Genomic DNA, 13,178 nt, shown 5'->3' with positions numbered 1-13,178 from the left:
GCAGCCCGATTTGTAACCACTACACTACCAGAGCTCCTTAATATAACATTATTATCTGATAAAATACACTTTAGGGCAGAGGCCAGCATAAGAGACATTAAAGGGTCTAACAAGAAAACGTTCAATATCCTTATTTGTCAAAATCGATACTAGAGTCTTTAAAGCCTGTGAATGGCCATCTAAGATGCAACTATTGGTTTCTCTTTATCTAGGGCAAAGAATAAGGGGCTCTGGTAGCATAGTGGTTACAGTCGGGCTGCTAGCCTCAAGGTCAGCAGTTCAGAACTACCAGCCATTTCTTGGGAGAAAGATGAGGCTTTCTGCATCCCGTAAAGATTTATAGCCTTGGAAACCCTATGCAGGTTGATATAAGTTGGAACTGACTCCACAACCACCACCAGGGCAAAGAATATTAAAGAAAATCAAAGATTCGTTGAGACAAATAACCTAAAGAACCATACAAACAACAGCCTCCGTGACCCTGAAACCAGAACTAAATGGTTCCTAGAAACTGTTCTGAAAGGGATCACACTAGAAGGTACTGGGTGGAGTGGGAGAAAAATGTGGAACTGTGGTGTAGTGAATTATTTAATATGTCTCTTCTGTCTTTAGTCTTTGTAACTCCAACCAAATGAATCTTTTCCTGGTGGATCTGGGTGAGAGACGGTGGGAGAAGATGCTGACACGATTCGGCTATGGATGATAACAGAATTGATTGTGATTGTAAGAACTTGAAACACTAGCGTGGGTAATAAGTGAGCCATCTTGGTTATATGAAGGGGCTCCTTTTCTTGACTAACCAAGCTCATCTCCAACTGACCTTTGATTCTTAGGACTTGAGCCAGAAGCCTGATCTGAAATGCCAATTTCTACAACCTTGTTAATGTGCTGAACCATAAAGTCAGTTTGAGCTACAAGGTTGGCTGTCAAACTAACTAGCTGCTTCTCAGAAACCCCATACAGAGTCACTTTATGTGGGAACCGATTCGACAGCAGTCAATAGGCTGATTCTGTGTGAGTAAGAAGAATCCTCTAGAGTCTACACTGCCATGTGAATTGCAGATTTGGGCCTCGCCATCCTCCATAATCATGGGCCATTTATTTGATAGCCTGTGAGTTCTCTGAGATGTTGCAGTGGACTGTGGAACCCAGGGATATGGGGGAAAATAATAAAAGGAGGAATAGTGGTTGATATCATGAATTATAGAGTTGGTAGTGTCACATTGTAGAGTAAGCACTAGATGGCTAACCACAAGGTTGGTGGTTCAAACTCACCAGCCACTCCTCAGAAACACTATACAGGGTCAGAACACTACACAGAGTCAGAACCAATTCAATGACACTTAACAACAACAACAACATAACACTTTAGGAAAGTCAGACATTTGGGATGTCTTTAAACTGCACCTCACAGGGACCAGCCTGATGCTTTTTCTAAAATAAATTATTGTTGCAGGAACAAAACTCAAAATCATCAAGAAGACCAAGCTTACTGGTCTGACAGAGACTGGTGGAACCCTGAGACTATGACCCTTAATCTAGAAAGTGAACAACAACACTAGGGAGGTATACCTTGGAACAGGGGTGGGAAACATACAGCCCCCTGGGCCATATGTTGTTGTTGTTATGTGCCATGGAGTCAGTTCAGAGGCTGTAAATCTTTTCGAGAACAGAAAGCCTCATCTTTCTCCCGCGGAACAGCTGGTAATTCGAACTGCTGACCTTGAGGTTCACAGCCCCATTCGTAACCACTACGCTACCAGAGCTCCATCTGGGCCATATAAAGCCTGCTAAATCATTTGGTCTGGCCCTGCATAGGCAATCACAGTTCCAGCCATCACATTGTTGTTCTTGTTGTGGTTAAGTGCCGTTTCGTCAGTTCCAAGTCATAGCGACCCTGTCTAGGGTTTCCTAGGAGCAGCTGGTGGGCTCAGGCTTAACAACGATTGTGAGGTTGACGCAGGACCTGACAGTGTTTCATTGTGTTGTGCATAGAGTTGCTATGAGTCGATACCAACTCAATGGCACCTAACAACAACAACAATTTTTTAAGCTAAATGAATAATGTTATAAATACCCAAATGGCCCTTGACAGAAAAAAAGGTTTCCCATCTCTGTTTTAGAACTATCAAGCATTTGACATAAAAGAGCAGCATTTACCCCAAGAACATAGTTCAGAAGGCAGGAAAGGTTAGAAAAGGAGGAATGAAAATAGGAAACAAGGAATGTATTTCAATGATATGAAATAAAATATGTATGAATTGTTCAATGGAAAACTGATTTGCTCTTTGAACTTTCACCCAATTCACATAAAAAGTTTATAAAAAAAAAAAAAAAAAAAGACATGCAAAAGAACCACGACTAATGGGCTAGTGGGTAAATTATGAGGTGTGGAATCCCTTTGTGCAAACAATTTGGCCTTTAGTTCTGGTTCTTGAGAGCCAGACCACATCTTAAACCAATGAATGGGAGCTGACCAGACCAAGAGTATCACCTGATGCTGATGCTGATTAAACCTCAGGAGACAAGATGTACTCTATCAAGTCCATGTGATGAAGCCAACAAAATGGCCTTGAAGATGGGCTGGTGGCAAGGCCTCAGTGGAACTTTCTGAGTGGAGGCCGTGAACCTCTGCTTTCAGTAAGGTAAGGATATCCCCCAGTGACATGGAAACTCTGCTCTGAGACCTCTTCTAAGGTTCTTATCCTTTCTAAATTAAAAATAGCCTTTTCCCTATTGATTGTGAGTTGTTTCACGGCTTATTAGACCTAAAACACAGAGAATGGGGCTGTTGAAACAATTGTACAGGCAGCTGGGATCTGAACTAATCAGAGAAAGGAATCTGAGGTATCTCTGGGCTGGTTTGGTGTTGTAGCTATTTGCAAAAAAAAAACAACAAAAAGAAAGGGAAGAGCATTATAATTTTTTAAAACAATTGCCTGCCACTAGAGACTGAGGGACATTTTGTACTCAGAAACATTCATTAAAATTGTTGTTGTTGCTGTTAGGTGCCATCAAGTCAGTACCGACTCATAGCGACCTTATGCACAGAACAAAACTCTGCCTGATTCTACCAAATAATAATTGGTGACAGCAATAGATTGCAAAACTTCTAGGAGCCACTATTTCCCCCTGTGACAACTTAGTCTCTAAGAGTTACAGCACAGATCAAATCCTAAATCTGGCATCTGGGCTACATGCCATAATTGTACTTATTTACTATGCTCCATATTTTTCATAAATATCATATTACATTTTAGAGGCAAAAAAAATTGTATTTAAAACCTTCATTGCCTTACCCCTGATGATGTCTGAACCCCCATTTCCAGGAGCCCCATCTTCCTACCTGGATGTTGTGAACAATGTCTTTAAACAGCACCGACCGCTGGGTCCACATGCCCACCAGCTCCATGGCTCTGTCAAAGTTCTTGACGTACTCGCCATACATCTTGAGGAACGGGGCCAGCTTCTGTAGGACATCCCCAAGCCGGGGGTTCTCATCCCTTCATGGAGAGTCAGAGCAGCAGAGAAATCACTTGAGATGAAGGGCAGGGACACTGTAATTAATGGACACTAGCTTTCCCCAAGGAGTCCTGGTGTGGCACTGTGGGCTAATGTGCCAGACTGCAAAGTTGGTGGTTCAAGCTCACCAGCTGCTCCTTGGATACCTTATACAGGGTTGATATGGGTCAGAATCGACTCAACAGCTGTTAACAACAACAAAGTTTCCCCAAAGGAGTCCTGGTGGCAAAGTAAGTTAAGCATGGGCTGTTAACCATAGGTTAGTGGTTTGAACTTACCAGCAGCTCTATAGAAACCCTATAGAGCAGTTCTACTCTGTTCTATGGGTCAGAATTGACTCCACAGCAGTGGTTCAATGGACTTAACCTTCCCCTGGAGGAGATCTAGTGCCACAGTGGTTAAACACTTGGCTACTAACCAAAAGGTCAGTGGTTTAAACCCATCAGCTGCTCTGTGGAAGGAAGAAGTCTGCTTCCATAAATATTCCATAAATATTCAGTCTTGGAAAACCTGTGGGGAAGATTTACCAGGTCTTCACACAGTTACTCTGAGTTGGAATTGTATCAGTGTCAGTGGGCTTGGTTTGGTTTGGGTTTTAACCTTCCTCAGACAGACACAAGCTACAGCCAAAAGTGTCGGCTCTGGGACCCGATATGAGACCCCAGCTCTGTGTGATAGTGGGCAAAACAATCAACCTGTCTGAGCCTTAACTTCTCCCCAGGTAATGAGGGAGTGGAGAGAAAATGTATTTGTGGGAAAGTAAATGAGACTGTACATGTCAGCGGTGCCGGGCCCAGAGTTACTGCTCCAGGAGGAGCGGGGGCCTAGCAGAGGATCAGGGGACTAGCTCTCAGAATCATGAAATATCACACTACTTCTACATTCATTAAGCGTACAAGTACTTGTAGAAACACCCAATGGGAACACCCAGTGCTGGCAGAGTTAATTACAGGGAAGGCAACACTTTATATCAATACTTTGCATTACTGATAATGAAAACTGCCATTTGGATAAAACTCACTGCCATCAAGCCAACTGCAACTTGCAGCAACCCTGTAAAGGGGTTCCAAGACTGCAAATCCTTACAGGAGCAGACAGCACCATCTTTCTCTCACAGAGCAACTGGTAGGTTTGAACTGCTGATCTTGCAGTTAGCAGCCCAACACCTAACCATCATCACCAGGACTCCTTGTTTTCTGATTTAGAAATACGTTTCAAGAAGTGTAAAAACATATTAATAGTCATTACTATTCTTCAACCTTGGAACTGTTGGGAATTTATCCTAAAGAAGTAAACAAGAAGAAGGGGGAAAGCCACATGAACAAAGTTGCCACTGCAGTGTACCCACAGGTGAGAACCCCCGGGTATATTTTAAAAGTCCAGTGGTAGAAAAGGCTGCACTGTTGTTGTAGAATAATGCTTAGGATGCAGCAGTATGTCTTTAGATTGGGGTGATGATCACATCTCAACATAAAGGCACTGCTTGTGGTGGTATACCAAATCATACGTAATCTTTGTGTTAGAAGAAAGAGGTATGAAGATCCTAATTTAAATGGTATGTGTTCTCTACCTACTGTCCTCCCCTAGAAGCATTTGCTCAGGAGTGAGGAAGGAGTGAAGGAGGCAGAGAGAACTGGGGATGGGGAGGAGGCCTTGGTTATTGACACCTCCTCCAGGCTCTGAAAGGAGCACTGGTAGTGTAGTGGTTACGAGTCAAGCTGCTAACCTTAAGGTCAGCAGTTCAAAACTACCAGCAGTTCCTTGGGAGAAAGATGAGGCTTTCTGCTCGCGTAAAGATTTACAGCCTCGGAAACCTTATACAGGGTCACTATGAGTTGGAACCGACTCCACAGCATGCTGCCACCACCACCAGGCTCTGACTCTCTAAGCTACGCCTGGGGTCTAGAGGTGCCACACACAGTTAGGGAGAGAGACAGTCTGCTCCAGGACTGCTGCAGATCCTCTGAACTTTCCACCTCCCTGCATTTGCCCTACCCAGGAATCCACCACTTTATCACCACTGCCACCACCCTCGAACAGTGAAGCTGCAGTAATGAGGCAGCTGCCATTCATTGGAGTTTGGCTGTGGTGAAGATGCAGAAAGCTGAGGCAGACGATTTATTGGTAAGGCAGTGACTCTGGAGGGCAATAGGGAACCTGCTCTAGAGGGTTCCAGCTCCTGGTCTTTCACAAAAGGATCTAGTGGGTCACAATTGTGTCCCATCGCCTGTGTGGCTAACCTTGCAGACACAGAGGCAGCAACAAGAATGAGAGAGAAGGCCTAGGCCTTGATCCCAGCCCCAGGGAATAGCACAGGGGTTAGTGCACTACCTCTAATCAGGAAAGACCTGCTGATATCTGGCCCAACCAGATCCATGAAAGTCTGGAGAGAGGACAATCATGCTGGAGTACACAACACAAAGGCAGGGGCAAGGACAGTCAGCCAGTGACCTGAAAGGACAGCTGGGACCAATGAACATGGCTGCACTAGGGCTTCTCCAGGACTGACAGAGAAAACTGGCTCCTGCCAGGGACGGACTTGTCAGTCAGAAGCTTTGTCCGGCTGAGCTTACACCTTGAAAGCATGCTGTGACCCTGGCTTTTATGGGACTGAACTTCCACCGAGGTAAGGCCCTCACCTCTGTGTCTTTCTGGCCCAGGGCAGTATGGAGAATGGCTCTCACCCACACCAAGGAGCTAAGTGCCTGTGACACAAAGACCATAAGCACTGCATTTCAGACTGAGGTCTGTGAAGGGGGCAGCCAGTGGAGGAGGCACACAGTGGGGAGGCATGGCTGGGTGGGATCCACACCATGGCACTGTTGCCAACCATGAGACAGCTGAGCAATCACTCTGCTGAAGGCCTAAGGACTACAGCAGGACAGACCATAGAGGTAGCAGGAAGAGATCTTGAGGTGGAGCAAACTCGGGAAAGGAAGGTGAGAGACCAGCAGACTGGAGTGCTTCCAGATGCCAAATCTCCTCTACATTGAGTCTGAGTTGAGCATTGAAGTTCATACCTTTTGCAGATGCAGAAACCAAACATAAGACAATGACTTTCAAGGTTTCTCAACCAGGAAGAGGGCCAGACTGGACGCTGGACCTACCCTTCCCTCTGCCTGTGTTGTGTCAGGTACCAGGAGCCCCCATACTGAGGAACCATCAGACAGGAGAAAAGCTATTCAGTCAGCCACAGTAACAGAACCATATGGCCTCATTGCAGATGTTGTCTGGGCCAGCCCAGTGCCACGCTCATACTCACCACTCCTTGGTGATCCGTGCCTGCAGCTCTGGCAGGAGGAACTGCCCATGGAAGCAATAAATGGAGGAGATGTTTGAGAAGATGCCTGTGATGACCTCGGCAGGGATCCCAGCCTCCGTCAGCCTGGTGCAGAAGACCTGCAGACAGGGAAATTAATGCTGAGCATCTGTGGAGCTCAGGTGGGGTGGGAGGGCACTACCTTGGTTATTTCCTCAATAGGCTGCAAAGTTACTTTCTCCCACACCATTTTACTAAGCTGACCCCAACACCTCTGGTCTTAGAGCAGACTGATTTGAGGAACATTCACTGCCTGATGTCTGGGACAAAGCAGAGGGACTCCCCTGTGCAGGACCACACTTAGTGGGGAGCAGACCCCTCTTCCATCTACCTGCTCACCTGAAGTGAACTGTCTGGAGCTCCTTCATCTAGTCTAACAGGGCCTACACACACTGTTAGACCCTAGATTTCCACTTGTATGTTATCATCTGTGCTAATAAACCCAGTTCTGCTCACTGTCACTCCCAGCCACCTTACAGAAAGATTATTCACTTATCCAGAGACCACCTCTGTACTCAGATACCATGACTTTCCCCAAGGATGATCCCTGGAAGTCAAAAGCCAGACTTTGCAGAAAGATAGGTGTCTCTCTCTGCTGCACTGTGCCCACCATCACCCCTTGGACAGTCTAGCACTCTACCTGGTCCAGCAGGTGCAGCCGTTTCACATAGGCCTCCTCTGTGTGAAGGAGCTCTCGGGCAATGTTGAACAGCTGCTGGGACTTGGAGCACTGTTGGGAGAGGAGAATACTCTGAGCTGGAGAGTATGAGGGACAGCAGTGCAGACCAAAGCTACCATTGGGCACCAGGAACCATTGGTCAGGCGGATGCTCTGGGGGTTGGGTGGGGTGTTCAGTTTTCACAGATGGAATTTCAAGGATCATCTCCAGGGATGCACATAGTTTCCACCAAACACAGAGCATCCTCAACAACACAGACATGGCACACTGACCATGACTATGTCAGAACACAGAAGAACAGGGGACACATGACATGAAGCCCTTGCCAAAACCCAGTGGACAGCACAGAGAAAACCCTATGTGAACCACAGACCCTCTTTAAGGATAATGTATCAATACTGGTTCATCCATTGTAACAAATGGACCACAGGAAGCAAGATGTTAATAATAGAAGATACAACAATACAAGAATATTAACCTGCATGTTAATAATGGGGGATATTCTTCAGAGGGATAGGGTATATGAGAACTCTCCCTTTCTGCACAATTTTTCTGCAAACCTAAATGCTCTTGTTTTCATTTTCCAGGTCCATCCTCCCCTGCTGGGTGTCCATCACAGTAGTAACTCTCCTTGAGTCCTCTCTTGACTCCCTGGGACACTTTCTTATAGATTGAGGGATCCATGGATCTACTGTCCCAAGACTCCTCTTTCCATTCCCAGTCACCCTCAGACCAGCCACATCTTGAACACCCACCTACAGGGAGCCTGAAGATTCCAGCACTGTTATCCATTCCTGTATCCCAGCACTGTTATCCATTCCTCTCTGCCTCTCCCTGCCAGCCTCTACTATGAAATCAGTGCTTGTCACCCTCCCTCCAGGAAAGGGTGCCTAGTCCTGCAGGATCTGTGTGCAACCCACCCATCCCTGGATTCCCAGGCCCTTTAGCCTCACTGCCGTCTCGTAACTTGCCCAACACTCTCAACCTGTGTCCCTCTCCTGCTGGACTCACTGATGGCTGAAAGCATTCCTAGTCTGTGCCTCAGTTTCCTCATCTCTACAATAAGGGTCATGCAGAACCTTCTTCAAAGAACAGGTGTAAGGATTAATGGTCAGCCTGCTGCCTCCAGAAAGGAGAGTCCCAGCACAGTCCCCTTTACAATTTTAGCTTAAGAGCAAACTGGAGCCAGAGAATGAGGAAATAGTGAAGAACAATGGACTGAAAAGCAGGGATGGGACATCAGGAAGGGCCAATAGATGGCTAACCCACTATGCTGTCACTAGGAGGCAGCCCTGCCACATAGAGCAGAAATGTCCCTGCTGGACCCTACAAACCTAAACCTGGAGCCCTACCCACATCTCTTAATGTTAACTGCAGTAGGGTTTCTGAGAAATGACTGGTGGATTTGAAGTGCCAACCTTGCTATTAGAATCCCAGTGCTTATCCTACAGTGCCACACCAGGACTCCTAATAGGAAGCATTTTTTCCAGGGTTTACTTTCTTCAGTCAGTCAGGCATTTGGGCATGCCTGGTTTTTGTGTTTGCTTTTTAAAATATTTTATTGTGAATTATGTGATAGTTTACATGGGAGAACATTAGTTTTACATTCAACCTATCGTATATCATTTCATTGCCATGGTCACAGTCCCCTCCATGCATCATCAACCAACCAAAGGGTATACCCTGCAAGCCTGCCCCCCCAGTTGTCAGCACACAGCCCCTCTCCCTCTCTGGGTTTAGAGCCCCCAGCCACTCCATCTCTCCATCTGTGGTGTTGCTGTGTCTTTGGTAGGGTCCTGCTCCTCTTCTCCTTTGATGGTCCCAGGGACCTCCGCTCCTGGACTGCAAAGTAAACCACTCCCCTCGTTTTGCTACAAAATGTCTTACCTTTACATTTCCAACCCTCACAGTCAGTCCTGATAGCAATTATTCACTATAGCACCACAATCTCCTTTGTATCCCCATCTCCTTTCATTAGCCCTGCCCAGACAGATTGGATACTACTCAGTGGGGATTCTACCTTCCTCTGTGCCCTCTGGATCTAGTTTCCCTCTTGAAAGCTTGTAAGCCAGTCACTTCTTGCTTCTGTAGCACCCCATTTTGGGTAGCCAATGTCCAAGTTGCCCATCCCTGAGTACCAAGGGGGTGGGAATGATCCTCGCTATAAAGATTTGTTCCCTCTTTTGGGCTACTGCATCCATAGGTATAGGTCAAGTCCATCAAATTGTATCAGATTACTTTTTCCCTCTTCTTTTTACTCTTAGTCGAGTTCTGATCATCCAGTCATTGAAGCCAGGTCAAGTGCATATTATCTGCAAGTAAGGGTGTTCTTGTGCATATGTCCTCACTTCTTGTCAGCTGGATACTTCAGTCTCTGCCCTAGTCCTCTGTGGCTACGTCACTGTCTCTGGGCCCAGGAGTCCCCAGGTCTTGCCACACTGCTGGCCAACCAGGTCCCCACCAAGTTTCACAGGAGTCTATTGAATGTGGTCAGACTTAGATCACAGTTTCATTGCTGTTTGTCCCTCACTTTCCCTTATCTGTGATCAACGTGGTCACCAGTCAGACCGCATGTCTGCTTGTGTAGTCCACTTGAGTCTTAGTCTTGGAAGGGGGGCATGCCTACTTCTTAATGTACTATCACACTGATGAGCTGACCTCATTTTTTCCTTCAAGGGCCCTGAATGGCGGGGACAGTATTCTAGGCAGACTGCTAATTCAAGACGTCCCCAGCAGAGGAGAGAGGCAATGCTGCTCCAGATGCCTGTCATGGGTCAAGGCAGGTAACAGGGCCTTCAGTAGACCTTCCTGTCCAGGACAGCGTCAGATGGCAAACTATGAGTGTTCACTTGAGAAGCTGTGAACTTCAATCTCAGTGAGGAGAGCATCCTCTAGAAAGGATGGGCAGAACCACAGGAACAGAGGAGAGTGCAATTAGCAATGAAGGGGCCAAGGACCCAGAAATCCAGCAGATCCAGGAGAGGCCAGAGAAACAAAAACAACCCAAGTGGATTTTGACTCATGGTGAGCAGATATTTCACAGTAGAACTGTGCTCCATAGGATTTTCAGTGGCTATAAGGAGCTCTGGTAGCGTAGTGGTTACGAGTCGGGCTGCAAACCACAAGGTCAGCAGTTCGAAACTACCAGCTGTTCCGTGGGAGAAAGATGAGACTTTCTGCTCCCTTAAAGATTTACAGCCTCAGAAACCCTGTACAGGGTTGCTATGAGTCAGAACCGACTCCACGGCACATAACAACAACAACAACATGATCTTATGAAAACAGATCGCCACGCCTTTCTTCCCTGGTGCCACTGGGTGGATTGTAAGCACCAACCTTTTGGTAGCAGCTAAGTGCAAACTATTTGCTCCACCCAGGGACCTGGGAGGGCTGAGGAAATATGGAAAATCAGGGCAAGTGGACATCTTTGCCAGAACAAGGAGGTAGAGAAGAACAACAAGGAAGAAGAGGCCTTTGGCCAAAAATATCTTGATGGTGGCCATGTCACTTGACCCCTCTGAGTCTCCATCTCTCCATAAGTGGTCCACCTAGCACTTCCAGAAAGTCAAGTCTGACTTGGTCTCAATTTTGTTACTTAACCTGAAAGACAACCCCCTTAAGAAAAGATAAACCACATAGGAGAATTCAGCTGAGATTCTGCATGGAAAGGAATGTACTTTAGGAAGGAGCCTAGCACCTCTGTGCCTGTCTCCACATCAGCCTGGCCCAGTGCCCTAGTGTCTCAGTCCCTGCATGCTGTATTGGTCCCAGTCTACCCACGGAGTCAGGGAGTATGCCACTTGAAATAATGAATGTCCTCTCCTTTCCTTTATGACTTTTTAGCTTACTTCTCTGAGGTGTTAAGTCCATAATGAACACACAACTATCAACAACCCTACACCAGGACCCCTCATTTTACCTGGAAAGTACAGGTAGCACAACATTATGGGCTTCTGTCACATTCTCTAACCCTGGGATATGTGTGGTGGATGATGTTCTCACCGGCACTGTGAGATGGAGATGATACACCCACCAAGGACAAGATGCTGCCCTTTGTAAGATGCCTCAGTCAGAGTCTAAATGGGCAGGTTGGGATGGGCTTGGGTCTGCATTCTCACCAACACCAAGGCAATGCTGAAAACAGAGTTTGAGGGTGGGGAATCTTGAGAAGTTATGGGGTTGGCTCACATTAGCCAGTCCCCTAGGTTGCTCTTCATCCACTAGGCTGGGCTCCACCATCCATTATCCAGGATCCAATAGGCTGACCCTGATTACTGACTGGATCGTCACAGCCAAACTTCTCTTCCACTGGGGCTTCTTTAAACCAGACGTATGGTTCCTTTCCCTGTCCACATGTGTCCCAGCACTGTGTCCTAGCTTGACAAATACTAAAGAACAAACTTCCTCTCAAGGCAGACCTGACAAGATGCACAAAGCTAGTTCTGACTGCAGTTTGTACTGATAGAGTGTCTTCTGCATTAGGTTCTCTGCCATTATTCACCAATCCCTACCGCAGCTTCCACATTTATAAAGTAGGCTAACACAAGCACTGCTTTTCTTGAGAGGCTCAGCAACACCTCCATGTACTCATGCACTCTGTATCACTGCTACCAGTGATAGGACAACATGATCATCCCAGGGCTACAGGCTGTTGTGTCCATTTTGCAGATGTGAAGATTCAGGTGAAGGGAAGTAAGCTATTGTCCCAAGAGGTCAGGTGGACATGGTCCCTAGGTCTGCAGGTGCCCATCATCCCCAACACACACAGGGCTTTCCTTGTAGGCTCAACCACAGGGACCCTCTTGTATATGTTGAGGCCATGTGAGTATAAGAACAGAATAGAGCTGACACCACTTGTCTGTTTGTCATACTCTGGTGGCTTGTGTGTTGCTGTGATGCTGGAGGCTATGCCACTGGCATTTTAAATACCAGCAAAGTCTTCCATGCTGGACAGGTTTCATTAGTACTTCCAGAGTAAACAGACTAGGAAGAGGAGAGACAACCCTCTTCTGAATGGTTTGCCACTGAAAACCTTATGAATAGCAGAGGAACATTGTCTAATACAGTGCTAGAAGATGAGACCTGCATGTTGGAAGGCATGCCATTCTAAATATGTCTTTGGAAGAGCTGCATTCTCAAAGTAGAGTTGGCCTTAATGTGGATAAAGCAAAGCTTTCAGATCTTCGTTTGCTGATGGGGCACAACTCAAAATGAGAAGAAACAGCTGCAAATACCCATGAACTGGAACTTGAAATCTATGAAGTATGAATATAGAAAAATGGAAGTCAACAAAAAATGAAATACTTGAAGATCTATGTCCTAGGCATTAATGAGCTGAAATTGACAGGTACTGGTCTTGAATATACAGAAGCTAAAGCAACTGGTCACTTTGAATAAGACACTCATATGGTTTACTGTGCAAGAAACAAAGAAAGAGGAGTGACAATGCATTTATCATCAAAAAGAGCATTTCAAGATCTATCCTGAAGCGCAATGCTGTCTGTGATGGAAAATATCCATACACCTACAAGGTGGTGGTGGTAGTGTGCCATGGAATCGGTTCCAACTCATAGTGACCCTGTATAGGGTTTCCGAGGCTGTAAATCTTTACAGGAACAGAAAGCCTCATTTTTCTACCATGGAACAGCTGGTAGTTTC

The 13,178-nt window shown here is 46.3% G+C and overlaps 1 protein-coding gene across 1 annotated transcript in view; it reads right to left on the bottom strand.

Annotated features, from left to right (window-relative positions):
- Nucleotides 1-13,178, bottom strand: part of FGD3 (FYVE, RhoGEF and PH domain containing 3) — an 86,321-nt gene that overhangs the window by 69,825 nt on the left and 3,318 nt on the right. The window contains exons 2-4 of the mRNA XM_006876775.1: nt 7,482-7,571; nt 6,785-6,921; nt 3,347-3,503 (exon numbers count right to left, since the gene is read on the bottom strand). Coding sequence (XP_006876837.1) covers nt 3,347-3,503; nt 6,785-6,921; nt 7,482-7,571 — 384 coding nt within the window. The remainder of the gene's footprint in view (nt 1-3,346; nt 3,504-6,784; nt 6,922-7,481; nt 7,572-13,178) is intronic.

The sequence above is a fragment of the Chrysochloris asiatica genome, unplaced genomic scaffold, assembly GCF_000296735.1.
Source record: "Chrysochloris asiatica unplaced genomic scaffold, ChrAsi1.0 scaffold00412, whole genome shotgun sequence".
NCBI classification, from domain to species: domain Eukaryota; kingdom Metazoa; phylum Chordata; class Mammalia; order Afrosoricida; family Chrysochloridae; genus Chrysochloris; species Chrysochloris asiatica.
The sequence above is the reverse complement of the archived record's forward strand: the minus strand, read 5'-3'. Positions and strand labels throughout refer to the sequence as shown.